The sequence below is a fragment of the Callospermophilus lateralis genome, unplaced genomic scaffold (genome assembly GCF_048772815.1).
Source record: "Callospermophilus lateralis isolate mCalLat2 unplaced genomic scaffold, mCalLat2.hap1 Scaffold_183, whole genome shotgun sequence".
NCBI lineage: Eukaryota > Metazoa > Chordata > Mammalia > Rodentia > Sciuridae > Callospermophilus > Callospermophilus lateralis.
Genome location: NW_027512861.1, coordinates 1567997 through 1592936, shown reverse-complemented (window position 1 = coordinate 1592936; position 24940 = coordinate 1567997). Strand labels below are relative to the sequence as shown.

General features: G+C 38.7%; 1 protein-coding gene across 1 annotated transcript in view; it reads right to left on the bottom strand.

The window, feature by feature from the left end:
• The window catches only part of LOC143387964 (VPS10 domain-containing receptor SorCS1-like), a 93481-nt gene that overhangs the window by 26501 nt on the left and 42040 nt on the right, over positions 1–24940 (bottom strand). Inside the window, 3 exon segments of the mRNA XM_076842031.2 lie at positions 1786–1965; positions 7541–7630; positions 9211–9329. Of these exon segments, the coding sequence (XP_076698146.2) occupies positions 1786–1965; positions 7541–7630; positions 9211–9329 (389 nt within the window).

Sequence of the window (24940 nt, the reverse complement as noted above, 5' to 3'; positions counted from 1 at the left end):
CCACAGGGAATTTACATAGGAGGAAAGCAATGTGTCAATTTATACTTGCTTATAAGAAGTCAACTAGTTTGTGTCAAAAAAAGGACATATGTTCATAATGCTAATTGCAATATGAGAAGAAGTAGAAATCCAAAATAATGGAAATGTATTGAACATTTAAACAATGAGAGCATATTTGAAGACTACAAGAATACAAGATTATATTGATGTTTAGACTCTTTGGAACATATTAATTATGTCATCTACATACTGTATTCCAGGTATTGCACTCAACACGTACAAGGATTAACTCATTTCATTCTCAGAGAGATTCCATCCTGGAGGTCCTGTGTTTATCTCCATATTTTAAACAAGGACACTGTGGCTGAGAGAGTACAGATTTGGCTCAAAACTACAAACAAATGGTATAGCAAGGGTTTTCACCCAGGAAACCTGAATCTAAAATCTATCCTCTAAATTAAATTTCATCTGAAGGGAATTTGAAACTAAATCACCAGAATATCTAAATGTTTTACAAAATAGATGTTCGATTTGAGGCTGAGATGTAAGCTACTATATTTACCTGAAACATGGGCAGGAGAAAAAGTGGAAAAGTTTGCAGTACATTTTTTCTAAATACATAATCACAAATCATGTCCCTTGCTAGTCTGTCATAATTGCATCATAAATACTTGGGCAATGAATTGGGCAGTCCATTTATTAACCAGACTTTATACATACAGAGAATTCTAGTTCCTAGAAGACATCTCTACGAGTTCCTGAAGGGGAAGGAAAACAGAAAACACAAAGAGGAATTACAATGATGGGCTTGAGTTTTGTAAGTGAAATTGGTTTCTTTCATCCTGGATATAACTCCGTTGCTTCTTATTATACAAACAATTGAAAGTCTGAATTTACCTTCCACCAAATGATTGTGACATTAGGATACTACATATTTAAATCCATTTTAGATTTTTTTTCTCAGATAGAATATAGACATGATAATATTTTCCAAATCCTGCATGTTTTAAAATGACACATTATAACCCATGATAAATTCTTCTTAGTGCATGATATGACTGGCAAATGGCTAAAATACAACCCCCAATACTAGCTTTCTTTCTACCTAACTGTGCCTTAAAAGGCAATTAAAGCATTGGCATTTGTCTCAAAAACTGGTTGATCCAAAGTGTATGAATTTATTTTGAATTTGTATTATTTTGAGGAATGAAGACCCTTAGTTCCCTTGGGGAATCCAGAAAGCTCTGGTTTTGTTGTGGTTTGTTAAATTACTTTTCCCATATTTTGGAGGAAAAAACCCTCTTAATCTTATCTCACATTCAGGAAGAGGAAGATCATTAGCTAGGGGAAGTCACTGAGTTTAAAAGTGTGCTCTGATGTAATGCCAAGATGTCCCTGTCCCTTTCATTCTTCAGAGAGAGATAAAGGAGTTCTGCCCACTGGTTCTTCTTGCAGCATCCTGTCAGCCTCATCAAACTATTTTCAAATGGCCATGTGTGGAACACACTTATGCAAACATTTTCATTGTCTATCTACCCAGACACTCTCCAAGTCCTCTCTGGGCCTTCACATCTTGCAGACTTGGTCCAAAGAGAATGCCTCCCAGAGAGTTCTGTGGATTGCAAATTAACTAACAAAAACATCCCATAAATCCCTTCAACTCCCAAGTGCAATGAGACTGCACATGGAAACAGTAATAAAATGATCCAATGGCTGGCGCTGGCTCTTCCTTGGCCAGTCCATTCACTGCTATGGCTCAGCGACCACATGTACCTGGTGACATACCTCATAGAGGTCAATCATGACGTTACCCTCAGGACCTCTGCTGCTCTGGACATTCTCCAAGGCCAATGTGAAATAGACACCGCGGGTGTCTGAGATGTAGAGGTTGTAGGTATCATTCTGGTTCCATTCTTGGACTGCTGCAAACACTTGGTTCTCGTCTCTGCTAATGACATGCATATCCTGCAGGAAGATACAGGAAGTGAAGAGGGAAGAAGAGTTTTATGCGTTAACTGGCGTGCATCTAATAAGCTTGGGATCTACTGAAGTATATCAGAATCAGCATTTTGATGAAAGACAGAAAGCATCCATTTGCATATATAAAAATAATAATTACATAAGGGTTAATCATATATTTTCTTTGTCATGTGGGAGGTCAGGCAGTAAGGTCATGAGAAAATATGAGAGATGCTTAGTGGCTCAGTTATAATTTAATGTCCTCATAAGATAATTTGAAGAATACTGACTTAAATATATATGACTATGGAGAATCAATCATTCTGATATATTTGTCAAGTTTAAACATGGTAAAGCTTATGTGAGTCAAATATGAGGAAAGTCTGCAGGAACAGAGAGAAAACAGAAAACCCTTCATCTCTTACCAAGGTCCAAGGACTCAGAAAATGGATGCAATCTGCAAGCTTGTTAGATACACAGAACTTCAGGGCCCATTTATGAAATTATGAAATAAAAATATGCATCTTAATAAGATCCTTTAATAATAAGCAGGGGGCAGCTGCATCTGGGTGAAATTCCAAACCCTTTCCCCTTGTTCAGAACTCTAGAGAAGTGGATTCCAACACAGACAAGAGCTTGCCATCCCCAACCAAGGGTCCCTGTCTCTTTTAGGGGATACCTGTTCACACACTCTCAGCTGCCTTTTATTTTTCCCAAATCAGTAGATACAATACAACTTCCAAAAATTAAAAATAAAAACAAAGGGAAAAAAAGTTCCCAAATACGAAGCTATACATATCACAAGGGTAGAAGAAAAATGTGGAAAGATTCTTGGCCTTTATTTCTCTCTCAAATCTTCAGAAATGGACCTGGCTCTGTCCCCAGATACTTCAGGAGATCTGGCTATCATTCCTTAGTAACAATCCTAGAGCTGGAAAGTTCTCCTTCACCTCTATACTAAAATTTTCATTGTTGCTTGAGTTATTTTTCTTTTATTTTTCCTGCAAAGCTGGGTCCCTGGGCCTCAGGCATGCTAGGCAAGTGCTGTGCCACTGAGCTATCACCCCAGCCCTTGTAACTGGAATTCAAATCTTGGCTCTTTAATTCAGCCATGCAGGTGGAACTCTGTGCTCAGAATTTTCACCTGCAAAATAGAGATAAAAAAATAGCAGGCGCCCCCACTGCATTGTGAAGATAAAAGTAGTCATTAAGTGTTAATACATTTATAATAGTGCCCAGTACTTAGCATATGCTTTATAAATGGTAGCTATTTTCAGTTAAGGGACCACTTTTATCCCCCTTGTTGATCAGGCAAGGTGAGTTGGCTTTTCTATTTTGTCTTCACTAATGCACTCAACTAAAGGTGGTTCATCCAAATGTTTTTTTCCTAATGAAATTAGCTGTGCAAATGAGCCCCAGGCTTGCCCTTCCTTTGTCCACTGAGGGACAAACCCTCTATGGCTCCCCATTCACTATAAGGCTAAGACCAGAGTCCTTACCCTGGCATTTAAAATTGTCAAAAAAACTACTCCCAGTTCATGTTTTCTTCCTTCAACAGTATAATATAATCCCCGAATTCAAATTACTCTATTTCAAGAGTAAACTGGTCCTAGTATATCTATATGTCTGTGCCTTTGGAGTGAATATTTGCACAGGAGAATTTCTGTGAGCCTTTCTATAGACATTAAATAATCTTTGATTGGGGAACAAAAGCAGATAATCTATAGAATCCCACCTTGCAGAGATGCTTATTTTGTAGATTTGAAACTGAAGCACAGATGCATCAAGTTCCAGGTCACTTAAGAGAATCTGTCACATAATGATAGTAGATTAAAATTTTCATCTCTAGACATGGGTTGAGAACATATCTCTTTCTCCTCATACATTCTAATTACATTGAACAGCCTTTTTAAAAACTATGTTGGTCTTAAATGTTTCCACTAAAAAGCCAAACATATTTAAATGTCACCTTTCTTTTTCCATCTTGCCTAAATCTTCCTTGTCTTCAGGAAAATGTGTTCTTTCTTTTTCACCGAGTCACATGATTTTAGACTAACACAGGATCTTATACCTTTTCTATTAAAGCATTTTAAATAACTGATCTGTAGGAAAACAGCATTGTTGGTTTTTTAATAAGATGTAAAAAGAAAAGTAGGGGCTCTTTGGTAAAATTTTGAATTAATGCTGAATTAAAGATCTTTCTTGCTGAGAGTACACTTAAGGTTCTTCAGCCTACCAGTGAGCTCCTGTTAGTCTCTAGGGAAGGAACATATAATGGAGTCTATTCCTTTAAATTTATATTATCATAGGACCAAATTTTTGCAGAACATCACTGAGAATATTTTATTCTGAGTAACACATTTGAGAAAATAATATTTTAAATCTAAGCGCCTTATTTAACAAAGAAAAAAGAAGAAGAAAAGAAAAATTGACAAATCAGCCACCCAAGGTTTCAAAGCAAGTTAGTGACAGATCCAGGTTCCCATCTGGGTCTTCTGTTGCAAATCAAACAGCCTCCGTGCCCCCCTACTCCCTGGTACACATCGATCTTCCACCATGGAGACAACCAGATCCATACTAATAATAATATTACCTTGCTTTTATAGAGTATCTGTCCTCCAAAATGCTCCAAGCACTTTCATATGTATTGCCTCATTTATCTCACTTGAGTAGCTCAGAATGAGCCCCCAGTAAGTCAAGCGAAGGAAGATTGTCACTATGTCTCTCTGATCTAGAGGACCACGTGCTCTTAATGGTAATGGCAACATTAAAATTTACGCAGCTCGCTCCCTGGTTATTCTATATATATATATATATATATATATATATATATATATATATATATATATATATTTTATTTTATTTTTTTTAATTAATTTTTATTGTAGGTTATTCAAAACATTACATAGTTCTTGATATATCATATTTCACACTTTGATTCAAGTGGGATATGCGCTCCCATTTTTACCCCACATACAGATTGCAGAATCACATCAGTTGCACAACCATTGATTTACATATTGCCATTCTGGTGTCTGTTGTATTCTGCTGCCTTTCCTATCCTCTACTATCCCCCCTATATATATATTTTATATATTTTTTTTTGTAAACACGGTTCTGGAAAACTCTGGTTTTAAAGAGTTGACAAATGGCAACAGGTGATTAAAGAAGATTTGAGCATGAAAGTGCTGGTTTGTCTCAATTCCTTTGGTCAGCAACGAGCTTCCTTCCTTTAAAGTCCCATCAGCCTTGGATTGGATGAAGGCCAAAAAATAAATGGGCCTTTGGCACAGATCACTTCTTTTTGAAGGTCTAATGGGATTGTTATGGAGCATCTCATTGCTTTATACAATAAAACACACCTGGACCCAGTAATCCATTCATTTGTACATCAGCTCCCATTTTCTGTGGGGACAGGATAAATTAAGACACTGCATTTTATCCTTAGTGTTCAAAGGAGCCTGAGCCATGAACACACTCATTCAGAAGAGCAAAGTGAGCGGATAGATGGCCAATTTGGATTCAGAGTAGAGCTTTTCCTTCCAGATTGGCTGCATGCTACTGGAGGCCACTGTCAGCAGTGATCTGCATGATGGCTGTGACCAAGCAATGCAAAATGTCTTTCTTCCAAATCTCCCAGCTATGGGTCCACAAAAGCTTCTTTTATTTTAAACTACCATGTTGGGGATTCCTGAAGTCAAATAGGCTTTTATTCTCCATGCTCCTGGAGATATATCAGATTTGAGGGAAGGTCAGTGATGCTGTGTTTTAACAACAGAAGTTATTAATTTACATTTAAAGAAATAAAATATGTATAAAAGACACTAGTTTGGGTGTCCAAAGACTTTAGTTCTAGCCTCAAGTCTGTGGCAAATAGCATTTGGTTTTGGCTCAGACTTAGTTTACTCAAAGAGTACATTCACCCCAGGATTAGCCCAAGTGAGTACCTCAAAGCAGCAGTTTCTTGATCTGGTCTCAATTCCACAAGCTGCTTGGATCAGAGCAGCTCTCTGCATTGAGTGTAATTCTTATTTTCAAAGGTATAAATCTTGCAAGTCAACTTTTTCATTTTTTTTTGGGGGGGGTGGTTAGAGAAATCACAATTTATTTCAGCACTAGGAGGGAAACTGTTGTTTTATCTACTGAGGTATTATGTTCATCTCTTTCAAGAACCTTCCTAATAGATTATCGAGTGTAATTTAACAACACTCTGTCTTCCTGTTACAAACAAATTTCATCCAATTTTCTTTCAAGGCCAAACTTCAATGTTGTAAGTTCTTACCTTATTAAAGAAAAAAAAAGTTAAGTCAAATCAAGAGAAGAAGTGCTTAAATGTGTATTCCAACACAGACACATGGGTCTGGGCAATTACAACAGTCATTGATCTCTTAGAAGCTGAAAATAATAATAGCTACTCTCATGAAGATAGATCCTTGGAGTGAATAGTGCAACTCAATGTGTCTTATCACCTCTAATGGCTGGGTCTTTCATTCCCTTGTTCATTGTTAGGATAAGGGGTAGAGTGGGTGCCCCCTAAGAGATTTTGCCTAGAGAAGTCAGCAACTTGTTATCATTGCTCTCCAGGGAGAGAAGTCCTGCTATGCCCTTGTACTAAGTCTGTCACATAATTTCTTGTCCAGATATCTGTATTGGCTGAAGGTGGCATACTACAAAGTCAGAGGAAGAAAATATAAGAGAAAGAGACTGTGTTGAACACTCAATCAAAAAAAAAGTTCATTAGGTTTTTTTTCAACCCCAAAGCTCAAAGTCCACCTATAATTCTATGTAAACCTTCAAAATCCCCTTCTTAAACATTTTACACATGTATCTCCCTTGTTCTAAGATTAAGCGCCGGTACATTAACAAATTGGGCACTTAAAATACATTGGTGTTCTCTCAAACAGGCAGCTCTGAATGCCCACATCAGTTTGACCTCCACTAGGTGGCGCTCTGTATCAACGTAGTTTTTTAGTGTTTCCGGAAAGATTGCCTGGGCTTGCCAGTGGTTGAGGGTCTTTAACTTCCCAATACCACTATGTTCAAAGGAGAATGTTTGGGGAAGTCTAAAAAATTGGCTGTGCTTCAGAACTCTAAAGACTATCTGTTTAGTAAGTCCCATTGAGAAATAATGCTGTCATGTGATTGCAACACCATTCAATAAACAAATAGTAACAATAAAATGGGATAGAAATGAGTCCCACATGTTGAGCTGATGTACAATGAATCCAAATAAATTGTTTCTGTCTTTATAGAAAACCAAGGCATACTGTTAAAATCATTACTAATGAAAAGCAAAAGCAAACCATTAATTTATTTGGATGCTCCTAAAGCAAGAATTCCAGAGAGATAATGAAAGAAAGGAAGGGGTTGGTGGTGGTGGGAGGAGGCACCAAGAGAGAAAGGAAGGAGCAATACTGGCAAACAAGAAAGTAAGGCAAGTCCAGCTTGAGAAACAGAGGTGGTGTGATAAGAAAGATTTGACTGTGAGAGGCTGAAAAGGTCTCTGAGAACAGAGTGGAGGCAGGACAGTATGAATCAGAGAAAGTAGTGAAATGGAAAAAGCCAATCAGGGTATATATACCTTGGGCAAAGCGTATTTTGGAAGCTTCATTTGGGCATACGCATTCCTCCAGTAGGACACGAAGTAATGTGGTCTTCCTCCTGACGTCAGCTGTATTATAAAAACAAGGTGGTAAGAGGAGCTACCATAAAGGTCGCAGGTCACAGAAGTGCTCTCTGAATGGAAGGAGTTTGTTGCCCACGCAGCAGAAGGGATGCCCGTGCAGGCAAGTGTAAAGAATTGGCATTTAGTTCAAAAATCAGCCAACACACAGTATGTGTATTAGTCAGCGGCCCAAAGTGAACCCACTGTACAAAAATATGATTCTTTTAATTTGCACTGTACCTCAGAAGCCAGAAAACATTTTCAGGTTATTTTGTTTTCAAATGATATAAGCCTTAGAGTGTATCAGCTCCAGCCCAGCTCTCCAGCCCTATAACATGTGCCTATGCCATACCAGAAGGAAATGGCTCTGGTTGAATAGTGGAAGGGGAGCCTCACGTCTCTGGGCACCAGGGTCCCTTTTGATGAAATCACACTGATGACTGTGGGCACATCCCACAGACAAACACCAGCATGCTAGGCAGAAAGGCAAGCCAAGATCATGGTCCAAATCCATTTTAGATCTCTTTTAGAAAGAAATTGGGAAAATTTGAATCCTGATGGGTGGGAGAGCGAGAAAGAAGGGTAATATTCTTCCTGTAGGCACAGGCACCGGGCTGGACACGGTCTCTGCCAGCATCTCTCTTCTTGGTTGCTGCTCTTAATCTATGTAAATACCTGGACATGAAATGTCAGTGATAGTTTGTATATTTAGAATGTCAACAAATACTTGGGGTAACATTCATCAGACACTCAGGAGTGTGACAGGAAAGTTATCATCTGCTTGGACATTATGCACAGATTGCCTTTTAGTCCTCTTCTTAATCAAAATTTCTTGTCCGTATGTATATGTGCAGATACACAGTATACATCAGCTATTTAGAAATCATACCTTTGTCATTATTAACAGAAAGCAATAACTGAATATTTAAATGCATTGTTCATACAGAACTAACATTTTCCTTAATTTCTCAAGAGAAGCAAAACACACTAACTCCCAGTGTCTTCTATCCACTAAGGAAACTGTTTCCCTCTTTTCACTTTCTTAGGAAGTGGAAAGCCTGGCTGAGCACATCTCATGCAAGGTCTCTTTATCCTAACTGCATTCAGTCCTGACAATAACGGTTGATTACTCTTACTCTGGCCTCTGCTGCCCACCACCTTCAGGCAGCACATTTTCCCTTCCCACCTTTCTCCCTACTCTTAAGTTGGTTCCAGGAAGGAGATGACTAGCTTGGTATTTCTCTGATAGAAGAGCCTGGAATATTTGCACAGTCATATGCAATGACTGGGAGCTGCTCTACAAATCAGATGAAGGGACAAATGGAACTGTGTGTCATTCTGGAGGCCACCTTCCTGCTTCAAGGTAGTGCCTGTGTGACCCGCTGATGTGGTTCTCTAGACATTGCCTGAGGATCAGCATGTACAGAAGCTTCCCACTCCATATGTTCCTTCCTTCTTTTTTTCCTCCCTCCCTTCCTTCCATTTTTACTCATAAGCCATGTGAGCAGGTGGAAACGCTGTGACATAGAGAGAAATAAGAGTGAGAAATGCCTTTGGGACAATCAGTACAAGTGGATCTTTCTTACCTGAACAAACACATAATCATCCTGGACAATCAAAGAGTCTGGGTCAATGTAGCCTGGGAAAGGTTTATTTCTGTTGGTTTCTGTGCAGTTCTGCATTCGGCAAGTAAGGTATTGTGAATCTGAAAAAAAAAGGGGGGGTGTGGAGGTATACATGTAGCATTTTAGAATCAGGGTAGATGGTGTGTATTTCCCTTGACATCTCCATGTCTTTAAACAAACCTCCAATCTTCACATTGGTAATTGCTGTCATTTTTGTTACGATTATTATCATTATTCTTCGACTCCCTTGCAATTACCCACAGCACCCTCTCCCTGTGGTCTCACCAACTCTTGCCATATCAGAATACCAAATATCTGTTCTTTAATTTTTTCCCCCAAACCCAGTGAAAATATTTTCCCAAATTGACATTTAATAATGCTTGTGATTTCGTAGTTACATTCTTCTCTTTAGCAGGCTTCCCCTCCATACTCTCATCTTTGACAGAATTAGGGAAACATATTAAGTCATTAACCATCTCCAGTGGAAGTGCTGTTGTTACAAATAATGATTCTTTAATAATATAAACATGTTTCTTCTAAGAATTAGAAATCAAACAGAATAGAGGGATTCCTATGAGTCAAAAACTTTGTTCTTACTTTTATAGATGAGTAAACTGAGCCCTGGATCTCACTAGAAATTATACCTGCTGTTAAGCACAGTCTCCATATTGATAAATCACTCTTACATCAATTCCATCTCCATTGCTGGAAGGAGGTGGTATCGGGGAAGCTATTTTTGTTTCTCAGTGCTCACTATTCTGACCCCTATGTAATCGGATAGTTTCGGCTCTTACTTAAAATGGCTGTTGCCTCATTGCACCTAGAATAAATTCAAAATCTGCACTGCCCACCACTCCAACTTTCTTCTTCCTCCCCCACTGATCTCTTTGTTTCTTGCTGTGAGTCTTATAATTCAGCCTACTTTATGTTCAGGAACTTGGCCAAATTTTTCACCACATCAGAGGCATTTTATTTGTCTCTGCCTACAGTGCTTCTCCCCAGGCTGCTACCAAAGAAGGTTCTAGATTTCAGGTCACAATTACTTCCAAGGATCTTCCCTGACTGCTCTGTATTATATGCCATCCTATTAATTCCCTCCATGAAATATCTCACAATAACAAATGTTAATATTTTTTTTTCTGTATCCTTTCCCAATTAGAATGTAATCTTCATGGAGACAGGTAACTTTATTTTTCTTTTTTCTTTACCCAAGTCCTAAGTTCCTGGAATATAATAGAAAATAAATGATTCTATGTTGAACAACACCTCTTTATTGGAATATATATTTTTTAATTAAAAATGAATGGGTAAATTTGATTTTAAGAATTATAGACACATGCGGAAATCTGTTCTAAATAAAAATATATGAAGGCCACAACTTATATGCAAAAGGGATGGACAGAAGCACATTGAAGAGGACATGAGTATTAACTAAATAATTTTAAGGAAATCAGCAGGGTTGAGTTTTTCAGGACCACCTTCACATCAGGTATTCCATGCTCAACAAGAAGTGCCACTAGGGGGCAGCATTCACATTGGCCCCCATCTGACAAAAGAAGATATAATTGCTGATAAGCTCACAGACGCCTGAAGAAATATGGCTTTCCTCATCATCTTCCTCACCCTTCTGTCTTCTGTGGGTACGGGGTAGCTCCCAAGTACCCCATCTGCTCCTGGTGAAACCATCTCCTAGGATGAACTAAAGAGAGGACCTCTGCTGATTCTTTCCTGCATTTTCCCAGACCTTCCTGTGGTTCCATTTTAGGCATAACTCAGGATATTTTTCCTTAAAAACAATAACTGGGGCTCATCTCTTCTCCAAATGGACCCCCCTATAACACACAACATCTGTAAAATTTCACACTTCACTAGACCTTTTTGATGCCTTTAAGTTACTTCATTTTCTCAAAAGGTACCTTGAGGTCAGAGATGATGAAAATCTGTGACTTTGAGATCTTAGCTTAGTTCTGCTGTGGCCATTTACTAGCTGCTTAGTTCAAAAGAAATCTCTTCACCTTCCTGAATCTTGCTTCCTTCATCTATTAAATAGGGATGATAATATAAATTATCTAGTAGATTGACTTATAGATAGGATTAATTACGGAATAATGTGCATGTTAAAGGTTTTGAAAATCAAACTTGTTCAAATGCCAATTATATCAATAATGACAATATTCTTGCTTTCTCTTTTGCTATCTGTCACAATGATGAGATCAACCTGGGCACATAACAGATCCTAAACAAAACTGGTTAAGCTGAATTTGAATACTGTAACTATATTTCTGTATCAGGTACGGTTAGTGGCCTACTCAAGCTCCATTCTTCTCCATTTGCTGGGGGAAAAAAAACTTATTGGACAGACTCATTCTTCTTCCCTGTGACTCAGAATATCGCATAAGTAGGGAAGAATCCCACTGGGTTTAGGTCCACTCTGAGTTTTCCTAGTCCTCTTGGCATTCCTCGATTTAGAAGAGGGCATTTAAATCTAGCGGGTACCAGGTGACACAGCAGAAGGCCTCCTCTGCCTCTGGGCTACACTGTATCTCAATGTGGTGTTTCAAACTGCTCTATTGTCTTGATTATCTGAAGAAGCCAAGCTTTGCATGAAGCTTAAATGATGAGTGTGAAAGACAGACAGAAAGTACCCTGATGACATCAGCTACTGAGTCTACAGAGTCAAGCGCTGCCCTACTGCTATGATTCTCCTTCCATGAGATACTGAATAAAAACTATGGTCAAAGCTAACTGAATCAAAGGTTCTTGATCAGGAATTTTGGGGCCTCCAGTTACAAGTTCCACTGTAATTTTAGAGCTGATGTATCACTAGGGCTTCCTGATATATATATATATATATATATATATATATATATATATATATATATATATCACTTTTTTGTGATAGTATCCAGTAGTTTCTTTCTTAAAAACTCACTATTGTCTTCATAGAGCCCCAAACCAACATAAGATGAAAAACACAAAAATATAGTTATCACATTCATAGCTCATCTATATGAAATTATAAATCTGAGGGACTGAGTAACATTTGTTGAGCAACTCTGTGCCAGACACTCTAAAGGATGTTCACATTTACTTGGTTCATTTAATCATCACAACACTACAGACTATGATATATCAACTGATTTTTCAGATTTGGAGAGTAAAACTTAAAAACTCATTATTTATAGAAATGGCAGTATGGGGTTTTGACTTGGTTGGCCTGACTCCAACTTTGTTTTATTTCTACCACACTATGTGGCATGAAAAATCTCAGCGAGTTTCGGGCCAATTTTTTTGTCAAATATATTTTGGCTTCTATCAGAGTATCAAGGGATATCCCTAAATCCCAAGTAAAAACACCCATAAATTCATATTTTATGAGTTAACTGGCAATAAGGATCAAGATACTTAAAAATCTTATCCTTTGGTCTTAGGTTCATCTCTGCGAATTCTAAGGAAATAATGCTGTATGCAAGGAGGTGGCCACTTGGTTTTTCATCACAGGGAAGTCTTTCTCTCTCTCTCTCTCTCTCTCTCTCTCTCTCTCTCTCTCTCTCTCTCCATTATATTAAATTAGAGAAAACAAAATGACCAATAGAGGGACAGTTAAATAAACATGGGACATGCACAGTTGACTATTAAAATTCTGCTACTATGAAGGGATATGTATTGAATTTTATATTATAAAAGAAAGTTACCCATTAATAGTATGGCACCAAAGTGAATTTCTTAGTTTTGAATGGTATACCTTGGGTTTTAAAAACATGAACACTGAAGGAAACTGAGTGGAGAGTACATGTACTCTAAACTATCTCAGTAACTTTTCTATCTGAAATTATTGCAAAATAAAAGTTTTTAAAAAGTAGGCTACCACAATATGTGCATTATGGGTCCAATTTTTTTTGGCAAGTTGTTTATATATAGATATCAATAGATGCATGCCTACTGAGAAAAAATGAATAAAACATTTATTTCAACATTAGAGGAAAAACAGCAATGTGAGGAGGTTGGACAACCTGTGTACCCATCGCTGGTCCCACACCTCTCAGCTTGGTAGATAGGGGAGAGAAAGTCTTTTGGGCTTATGAGACCAGTGCATTCTGGGATCCTCCAACCCATGCTGCATTCTGCAGTTGAGTTGTACATGAGTCTGTCTTTGGGCTTTAGAATGACAAAAGTATGCATTTTGGTGACATAGGAAAAGCCTCTGGAAGGAGTCTTTAAACCAATTCTTTCTCAGAATGGCTCCAAGTGAAATTTACAAGCTGAAGGGTAAATGATCCATTCTGAGCTGCCTGCCTGGTAAAGTGTTCCCTGGTTTGTTCCCTTTCTCCTTCTAATGGAAATATAAAGAAATTGGCTGCAGTTCATAATGAGAGACCAATCACTCTCACTCCCCCAGGGCTTGCTGTAATAGCATTAAGTATGATGAACTCTTTCCATATTCAATTCTGATGAGCATATGATGCGATTCTATAGGAAGTGTCTTGTAATTTGGCATTAATTAATGTCAATTAATGTATGCAACTGCTCCATGTTAGAATTAATTTCATTACTTTTCTTACACAGATGTTTTCCTTGCCACAGGTAATTAGGATGCAGTGCCACTCTTTCTGAGCATTCTCACTATTTGCAACAGCTGCTGATTGAAAAAATGCAGTCCCAATCCACCCCAAACCTGTGCTGATCCAGAGAACTGGAGCTTCCTTTGCAAGGCCAGGCTTTGAGTAGAGAAATAGGGGTTTAGGTGCAGGCCTGAGGGCTACCTTGTGAACCTAAGCAAATCACTCATCCTCTCTAAACTCTGATCCATAAAATGGGAAAAAGTGATATCCACCTCACCAGTGGCTGTGACAATAGAAGACCTTAATCTGGAAACATGTTTAGCCTAGTGCCTGATTAGACTGTGCTTAAATAGAGGTCACAGTAATTTTTATTAAAGTCCTCTCTCTTTATTGCTCACTGTGTATCAAAGTGAACATCTGTAAAGTATTCCAGACATTTCTGAGACAGCATCTTTATTTGTATTCAAGGATTGGTTTGGGTCAATCTTTTCACCCTTCCTATGGAATCACAAAAGATCTCTTACACTCAAAGCTATCTTTTAAAATAAAAGAACAAAGCTGGAGGCTTCATACTACATGACTTCCAAATCTACTACAAAGCTATAATAATCAAAGCAGCATGGTAATCAGATAGAAGAGAAGATGCACTGGCCAACGAAGCTGTATAGAGATCTCAGAAATCAACCTAGACACTAAGATCAACCAATGTTCTACAGAGGCACCACAATACATAATGAGGCTGTGGACAGAGCTCAGTGGTCGAGTGCTTGGCCAGAAGTATAAGGACTTGGGTTCCATCCCCAGTATATGGAACAAAACAACAATAACAAGAACCCACAATGAGGAAGGGACTGTATCTTCTATAAATAAAGAGGGAACTGGATATTCAAAAGCAGAAGCACCCATTAGACTTTGATCTTACATCACAAGTGAAAATCAACCCAAAACAATTAAAGATTTACATATAAGTCCTGAAACTGTAAGGTTACTAGACAGAAATAGAGGGAAAATGCTCCACAATATTGGATTGGACAAAGATTTCTTGAATATGACCCCAAAGAAGAGGCAACTAAATCACAAATAGACAAATGAGACTGTGTAAAAATAAAACGCTTAGGCACAGCACAGAAAGAGTAGAGTGAAGAGACTGACCAGGGACTGAGAGGAAATATTTGCAAACCATACAACTGATCAAGGCCTAACACCAAAATATATAAAGAACTCAAGTCAGTAGCAAGGAAACAACCCAATTAAACAATGATCAAGGACCTAAGTGGATAATTCGCCAAAGGAGAATACTCGTGGCCAAAAGGATTATGGTAAAATGCTCATCTTTGCTAGTCACCAAGGAAATGCAAATTAGAACCACAATGAGCAATTACCTAAGGCCCAGTAAATTTATCAGAAAGACAAAAGGTTACTGTCAGCCACAAGGGGGTGGAGAAAAGGGAACCTTTGTGCACTGTAGGTAGAAGTGTAAATTAGTACAATTATTATGGAAAACAGTATGGAGGTTCCTCAGAAAGGTAAAACAGAATCATCTATAGGATTCAGCAAAACACTTTCTGGGTATACATCCAAAGGAATTATTAAAATCATTTTGTTGAAAAGATAACCTGCACTCTCATGTGTAGTATGATATTTTCCATAATAGCTTACATAGGCAATTGACCTGTCCATCAACAAAATGAATTGAATGAATAAAATTCAGTATATGTACACAATGGAATACTATTCAGCCTTCAAAAAGTGGGAAATTCTGTTAATTGTCTCAACAGGGATGAGCTTGGAGGACAGGATGATAAGTGACATAAAGCAGTGACAGAGAAACAAGTCCTGTAGGATCTTATATCTGAACTCAAAAAAAGTTGAAATCACAGGAGTAAAGAGTGGAATAGTAGTTATCAGAGGTTCTGGGAGGAGAATGGATGAGGAAGGCAAGGTACTGATCACAGGGTGCAAGATGTCAGAGAGGAGGAATAAGATTTAGCAACCTATTGCACAGAATGATGACAACAATAAATAATAATGCATTGCATATTTCAAAATGTGAAGAGTAGGTCTAAATCTTCTCATCACAAATAAAGAGTGTGTGTGGTGTTGGATTAATTAACCTAATTTAATCATTTCCACATTGCAAATATAAATCAGAGCATGTTATATCCTAGAAACCCCATGAATAGAACCAATTACTTTGCCAATTAAAAATAAAAATTTAAAAATAGTTATCAAAAATATGCTCCTTACATAATTCCTAAATAACAAATAATCTGTATGAAATAGTGGTTAACTGGCAGGACCAGAAAACAAGCCAGGCTAGGAGAAGAATGTGAAACCACCTTTGCACCCAGCACAAGGGTCAGCGCTCCTGGAGCCTGGAGGTGAGCCTTCCCTCTGATGGAACCACCTCTTAGGGCCCAGCTCCTTCTGCAACATGCTCTGAGACCCTGAGAAGGCTTTTTACTAAGCTAGGCTCCAGACTCTCTAATGAGGGTGGTTAGAATTTTAGAACCAAAGAGGTTGTTCAAAAGCAGGCTGTTACTTTAAGATCTGGCACGTCTTTTCCATACTTTACCCACTCCTGCCAAAATAAAACAAAACTCTGCAACTTTGCTGGCAAGTCCACGTCTGGAGGGCTTCTGCTATTTTTAAATGGTGTTCTTATTCCTGGCTGACACCCCGTTCATTCAGAGAGCTCTGCTGGCTTGAACTGCTTTTCTTCTCCTGTTACACAGTCTAAACTCTTCCCTGGCCTTTGATAGAATTTTTCCTGAGGCACAGGCAGACTTCTCCCTTCCCAGAATGTCTCCATTGATGGCAGCAGCAGTATTAACCTCCAAGTTAACCAGAGCAACTTCTCTTCTGGGCCAGGAACTGTGCTAAGTGGATCACATGTTTTTTTTTTTTTTGTTTTGTTTTGTTTTGTTTTGTTCTCTTCTTCTTTTTAAAACTTTGTTTAAAAAAAATCAGAGAGAGGTACTTTGTACAATTGAAGAAACCCAGACTTAGGTAAGAAATTTGTGCAAGTTCATATTCTAGTAAATGGCATAGCAAAAAAAAAAATATCTATCACAGACCTCTGAAACTGTCTATTCATTCTATTATTCAAGAAGTATTTTGCAGCAAATACTTTAATATGCCTTATTACTGTAGCTGTTTAACTAGAAACAAAAACTGAACTATGCAGATTTTTTTCAAAGGCACTTTAAAATGTTTTCCCAGCCCCATTAATTTCAACTTTGAAACACAACAATTTCTAAGACCCATACATCTGCATGTAAGTTTTCATTTGTTCTTTCTATTGCTCCATTATTTTCAGAGCTTTACCATTAAAGGTCCCCATGTGCCTGCTCTTGCACACACACACACACACACACACACACACACACACACACACCATACTTGGTATGTGCTCATCAGGCAGCTGTTCATATGCACTCCCTTCCTATTCTAGAGTCCTCTATGGCATGTACCATGTAGAAATTGAAATCTTCAAAATTGAGACTCATCCCTCTGCCCTGGAATGTCCACATAGAAGACAAGACATTCCTGGGAAAATCATAAACTTCCAAACATTCTCCTTTGATATGGTGAGCGTAGACTTGACATTGCTTTCTTTATAAAATGTTGTGATTAAATAGATTAAACATTGTCTTTTATGATTGGCCTTTGGGCATTTGGGAGTTCGTGGCTGCTATAGGAACATTCTGGAATTATAAAATTAGGAAATGTGAATATGAGAGAAACCTCAGTCATAACTGATGGAAATACAGGGAAGTCACTGGCCAGTTTCGATGAGGGTGGTGAGTGTGTTGTGAGTGTGTCCGATGAGATGGTCAGGTGCCAAGGGTCCACAGGTGAGAGGCATCCCACCTTCACACATCTGCACAGATGATCTGCTCTATATCAGAAAGTTGTACTGAGATGCCACATTTATTCACTTTGTATCACAGAGCATTGTGGACTTGTGTCCCCCAGGCCCTAGAGTGCTCTTGAGGATAGAGACAATTTTACTTTTCACTCTGTTCCACAGAGAGAGCATCATGGAAGATTTCTTGGCATGGGGACAATGATCAGTCATCATCCCAGAAAGAAGAGCACCAGGGCATGACACATGTTTGGGAAACGCCTATTTGTGTTTTGCAAGCAAGCCACAGCAGAAATCCACAGTACAAACTCCTTGAGTTGAGCAAAGACACAAAGTTACTCACAAGGTCACCCCAGCCATGAAAAACTGAGAAGCACATGGCTCATTTAACTATCCAAATTAAGCTTACAGGGAAAGTGGGGAGGGGTGCCAGAGAGCCCAGAGACAGAGCAGGAAGGACAAAGGGTAGGGAAGAGCAAGAGAGAAAAGAGAGAAAGTGAAGGAAGGGAAGAGGAAATGTCAACAGTTCAGTGCTTGGGACAGGAAACACAGTTTTTTCTCCAAGCTTTTTTGAGGTGGGGAGAGGTGTGCAGTATTTACTCAACACGTATCTACACATTATAAGATTAATTTCAGGACAGAGGGTCAGCTCAAGGGATTACCTCTGAGTCATATGAGTGCATTCCAACAACTATTCCTTCACTTATTAACTTACTGTTTCGATCACACTCCATGCCGAGTACTATACTTTGAACACTGTGGATGTTCAACAATTTGTCTTCCATCAAGGAATACACAAGGACAAGGGACACAATTGCCCGCCCCTTGATATTCCAGCCACCTGCCCGTCATGTCATGTCTCAGCCTGCCAAGCTTGCTTGTACTCCATATCCACAGCACATGCTGTTCCATCTGTTTGGAATGCTTGTCCACCAGACAGACACAATTCTCTCTCTCTCGATTCCATAAGGACTTGGCTCAACTATCAAATGTCACCTTATCAGAGATTTCTTCCTCATCCACCCTCTTCCACAATCCTTCTCGATTTAGCCTGCTGCGCTTTGCTGTGCTTATACATTTGCACACACACACACCTTATATAAATGCACTATACATTTGCTTCTCATCTGTTTTCCTCCCCCAACTAGAAGGTGACCTTTATAAGAGCAGGACCTTTGTGCTCTTCCTTCCATCCCTCATTCATACCCAGGACAGCACTTGCCACAGCACAGGAGTCCAACAATATTTATCCAATGAACGAATAATGCACCTGGAGTATGCCAGACCTGGTTTTAAATCCTAGCTCTGAGACAATGGGGAAAACACTTACTCATCCTAAGCCTTGTTTTCCTCATCAGTAAAATGAAGAAATTAACCACAGTACCGACCTCTAATGGCGATCTTAAGTACTGCAGCAAAAAAAGAACCCAGGGCAGTGGCACCAAGCCAAGAGTGGAAATACAATGCACAATACTAGCGCCACTGTCACCCAAGGATGTACTGGGAAGGAGGAGGAGATGTATGATTAAGCATAAGTGTCTCCTTGGTCCCATATTTTTTAAAAGCAAGATCCAGAAACATTACTAATTTTCCAGATTCTTAGAAAGGGTCACACATACGTGCTATGCAGACTGCTGTGGCTGCATCCTGAGGGATGCTTAGTACCCACTACAAATCCAGACTTCAGTCCTGGAGTTAAGACCTGGGATGACATATTTCACTCTGGCATCTCTGTTCTCTCATCCTCAGGATAGCAGGTGAGGTACAGGTCTCTTACAGAGAGGGAAGCACACAGGAGGCAGAAAGAGTAGTGCATAGGGCTACACAGATGTGGACATGAGAGCTGCCCTGTTGGCTGAACCTGTTAGGACTCAACCATCAGGCTCTTCACTGCTCTGTGGGGAGAGCTGTTATCTTATTTCTTGTTTTTCTGATTGGTTTCCAGGGCCGTCTTTAACCTACTGAATCAGAGAGACTGAAACCACCAGTAGTTGAAATCAAGGGACTTCTGCAATGTGAAAAATGGGGTCAGAATGATAGCAACAGGAAGAGCAGAGTGTTCTGTGCCTAGGCACCATGCAAACCTTGATGCTTGGTTTGAGATTGGAAGAGAGGGGACAATGCATTTGTACAACATGCTGGGAAGTTGCTGGCATCTGCCACAAGTAGAATGGAACACAGGTGGAAACCATTCACCTCTTCCTCGGCTCTGCCCTAGAAACTATTCCTCAGTTGACTGTGAGAGAAGGGGAGACTGTGGAGATGTGGAGAATGAATAATGGGGACTGCGTTGCCACTGCAGAAACTGGCTGGAGCGGGGTGGCAGGATTTTGTCTAAAAATACCAAAGTGTTATATCTTCTCTAAAATATTAGAAAGATTTGATTCTTTGAGGTTCACTGAAGAAGACATCAAAATAGCCAAGTATTAATTTTAAAACTTCAAGCTTGCTCCTAATTAATGGCACAGATATGCCATGTTTTTCTGCTCGTCGGATGGGTTGGATGGGTTAGTTAAGACTCAGTCACAACGTCCTTCCTTGATGAGGGCTGGCTCACAAAACAGGCTTTATCATGCTGTAGGACTATGCATTGCTGTAACAATTTCAGAAGGCATTGTGGCAATGTCCAGGAAGATTTAAAATGCATAAGTTCTGACCCAGGGATTTCCCTTCAGCAATTTCTCTTCCAGTAATGTGTACTATTTACACAGGTGTGAATGCTTGCTAACCCAAGAATTAATGTGTGTGTGTCAGCACTAGATAAAAATCTAGGTATCTTTTAACAACATAGTGATTATTAAATTACAGTTCACTGTATAGTGGGTTTCTACATAGTGGTCCGCCATGAAGCTGCTACATTTCAATGTGCTGATATTGTGGAAAGATTTTTAGCTTACTGTTGTGATCACCAACACTAACTTTGGCACAACACATGAATACTGTATGAGTTGTGTGTATGTGTGTGTGTGAATGTATGTACACATACGTATTCATCCTTAGACTTTGGATCCTGCTCTCATAGAACTGGTGGAGAGGAAACGTTATGATCAAAGAACACACAAGTGGGAGATAAAATTTCAAACTGAGATGAAAGCAAGAGGAAAAAAAACATGGATAAAAGCAAACAAAATAGAAGTTGATTTAGATGGGGGATTTAAGAAAGTCTTCCCCTAGAATTGGGTTCTTAGCCTGGCATCTAAACCAGCCGGGGTGACTAATCACACTCAATTGGTCAAGACAGTAGGAGAATGTCCCAGGCAGAGGAAGCAGCAAGGATTATATACAAAAAATACACAATACTGCTTCCTGGGAAAGGGAATGAAGACCAGGAAGTAGAGCTCATGTTTCATTTGATCTGTTTGCACCCTAACTACCCTTTTTGTTATTGTAAGTTGCTATTCTGGTGTGAAAGCAATTGATGCTCATAGTGAAAGCTCCCAAGCACTCCACAGTTCAGCCAGCAAAGACTTTTAAGAACTGCATTCCCTGTCACCTCTCCCACTTATTTCAGCCGTGCTGGGCTCCTCTACATATTGACACACACACGGTTCAGTGTGGAAAGCAGATGGGAAGGCAGGAGGACCGTGAGTAGGAAAGAGATTTCCAGTTCCCACTCAAGACAGAATTAGTGGCATAAAAAAAGCTGGAAGTTTCATTTTGTTTTATTTCAGCGGGCAGGGTGCTTAGTTTGAGGTTCATTTCAGAGAGTCTCTAGGAACTGGGATAAAAGACACTGAGTCCCAGTTATGCCCAGGCATGTGACCTTCGGAAATCACTTCTTACATGATGATCCTTTATTTCTATAACAATGGAATGAGGCTAATGAAGCTCCATCACAGAGTCAGGGATTCCTATTCCTATGATTAAATCGTGCCAAACCAAGAAGCACAGCATTTTCCAAATGAAATGAGTAGTGATAACATCTTCAAGTTTCAATAGTCATGTAATCTTGAGGAATACCAGAATATTTTTTAAAGGTTCTTGTTTATTCCCCTCCCCGCAAGTCTCCAAAGAGTACAACCTAAAGAAAAAGAGAAAAATATATTTGTCAAAGGTGTTCGGAGGCAGGACTCATCTTTGTCCATGAAGCTTCCAGAGAACTAAGGTACTGGGGCACACTCTTCGGGGATATTTTAATATTCTAATATTCAACTATATACATTTCTGACTCAGCAAATATTTAAGAGCGTTCATTTACTCTCAGTGCTAGATCTAGAATTTCTGTGCTTTTAGGTCAAAATCAATACTTTGAAATTCATCTGTGAGAACAAGATACAAAATAAGAAGAATGGGAACAGTGAGGAACAGATCGGGTGATGGCAACGTGCTGGCCCCAAGAGTGTGATGATACTTTGCACTAATGATCTTCCTTCTATGGAGAGATTACCAAATCCATATCATTCTGAGCCCTTAGAATCTAGGACTTTTCCGTTATCTTTGATATTTATTGGGACCAAAGTGTTTGTTATGTATAAACTAATTTTATATAAGACTAAATTAAGAAATTTTACTACAAATGCACAATTTGGAAAGAGGTCTCATGTTCCCAATGGGGATATTCTGTAAAGATGTATCAACCTTCCAAGAGGCAATGGGGAGACAGTGGATAATAATGGGAGATGGGGTCTATTTCTTTCACTGTCTAGTTCTGGGATACTGGAAAAGTCACTTAACCTCTATGAGCCCAAATGTCATCATCTTAAAATACTGGGTCCCAACAGAAAGACGGTTTCTAGTGATCCCCATATTATATGATTTTTCTGGGATGAAAAATAACATTTTAGACAGATTATGGTAAAATGAATCATAGTCTATATACCTGGCAAAATACACAAGAGCTGCTTGCTATTTAAAAGAGGGCTGTGTTGTTTCTGTGTGGAAAGCAAAGAATTTCTATATTTACATGTTGACTGCTTAGATTTCGTGATATCAAGGTAAACCAATGATAAGAAGGATTTAGCAGACAGCAAGTGTGTGCTAAATGGAAACTTCCGATTGCAGAAACTTCAGCATGTTTCTAAATACAAGTTTGCAAATTCTCAAGAAGGTGTAGATCTTCTTGACAGACAGTGTTTCTCACCAGTCTCTTTATCAAATTTGCTTTCTCCCTGAAGGTAAACTCTTTTTAGTGCTGCATTATACTCATAAGTTCCGTCCTGCCAAAACTCCATTGCCAATGACACCTAAAAGATTATATTTACTTCTCTGATCTAAAATGTAAAGGTCACTTTGTATATTAAAGCTAAGCCTTGAGGTTACATATCTTTTTTTTGCACATTCCTCTGGTGGGTTGGCAGACAGGGATGGAAGATAAGTAGATGAGGAAGGAGAGGAAAAAGAAAACCTAGAGAAACAGAAACTTTTCCAGATTAATTGATCTGAGGTTGATCTAAAATTGAGTTCCCTGGATCGTAGCCAAATTTAACTTGGCTCTTCCATAGTTAACTAGAGATTCCACTTCCAACCAAGAATAAATCATATCTAGAAGAGGCAATGCCTTTCTTATCTAGGATAACAGTTTTCTCACTGGTACATCATCTTAAAAAGAGTTTCAGTAAGATTTTCTACTGGGAAAAACAGTGCCATTGCTCTGGCTCTTCTTATCTGCATATAGAGCTTCAAACACTTCCAAGCATCTTGGAATTCACAGGCAATGGGCTCAAACCCAAATGTTCACTATTCAAATATGTCATTTGACTAAAGGATGAATTTTTCTCTGAGATTGAATATGAATAGTGATCAGCATGATGCTCTTAGGAATCTTGACCTCACTCACAATCCCTCTTTTTAGGTCAGCATCTGTACAGATGTGATTTCATGAAAACAACACAGATTTTATTCTAAACTCCAAACACAACGATTTTCCAATTTAGTCTCTTGCTGAAGAGGTTTTTGGCTGTACTAGAATATGTGAAAAACAGAGGGTAGGAACAAAGAGCCAGGTGCATCCACAAATTTTTATACCAGGTCTGCTGAAAAACATTCAAAACAAAACCCCTCCAACCACCCTTGGGGTAAAACATCAATCTGAATATTATCCAGCATCATCTCTGTTATGTTTTCTACACTAGCTCCAGACAGATGGCCAATTTGCTTCTACCACCTTTCGTCCATGCAGCCAGCTGCTCTCAGATGATGGCTTTCACAGGCTGGCGTTGTGCTTGTGCACATCCTCAGAGCGGCCCAGAATGCAGAAGACAAAGCTAACTCACACAATCCTCCAAAATAAAATTTTAAGGAAGAACAGTAGGCACACCTGGGCTAAGACATAAAGCTAACTTCACTTGACTTCTCTTAAAAATATGAGGTACTATATCTTACTGGTCCTACAAGGGAAATTGCTTTCTGTCACCTTATTCTTTCACTTCCTACAAGAGATCTTGGGATGCTTAGTTCTAAGAGTGTATCTATGTGATGAAAAGCAAAACTGTTACATGCTTTTCCATAAATAGTAACATTTGGATAAAAGGATCAAGCAGGGCCTATTGCAGGAATCAGAATTGCTCACCTGCCTTATGTTGCTTCAATGTGGAGAGACTGGGCTTATAATTTTGATACACCAATATAACTATTGTCTCACTGTGATTGACCTGTAGTCAATGGTGTCTTCTAATACTTTAGCTCTAAGCTATGGTTCCAATCTCAAAAGCTACAAATAATGTTCTATTAATAAATAATTAAATGTAACTGAAGCACTCACACTACGTTTAAAGTAATTGATCACTTGCAAGGAGCATGTTGAAAAATAAAAAAGTATTCTCTAAGTAGTACTTACATAAAACCAATATAAAAACACACACTTCTTCAAAAGCCAATATCTTTGTTTTGTAGAATGGTTCTAGGAATGCACACAAAACCACACACCAGTGTTGCTCTATGTTTTGTAGTTCACCAAAAGACATTAACATCAGAGACTGAGGGGCCAAAAGTATGTATAATCTAGATTAATCTTGAGGAGAAACAGGAAAGTCTCTCATGCCTTCACCGGCTTGGGTTGAAGGGATACACCTCTGTCCTCCAAAAGCACCCTGATGTAATGCTAACCACAAACCAATTACTTTAGATCATTGTTGCTTCTTTACTTGTATGTCTCCTGTACCAGATTGGAATATTAATACCAATATATTAATACCATTCACTATCTCTAGGGCCTTCTACAATAGTTAATTTGTTAATCAATGCTTGTTGATTGAATGGATAATAACAAAATATTTTTTAAATTTTATGACAATTTATTCATAAATTAACTCATTAAACATCT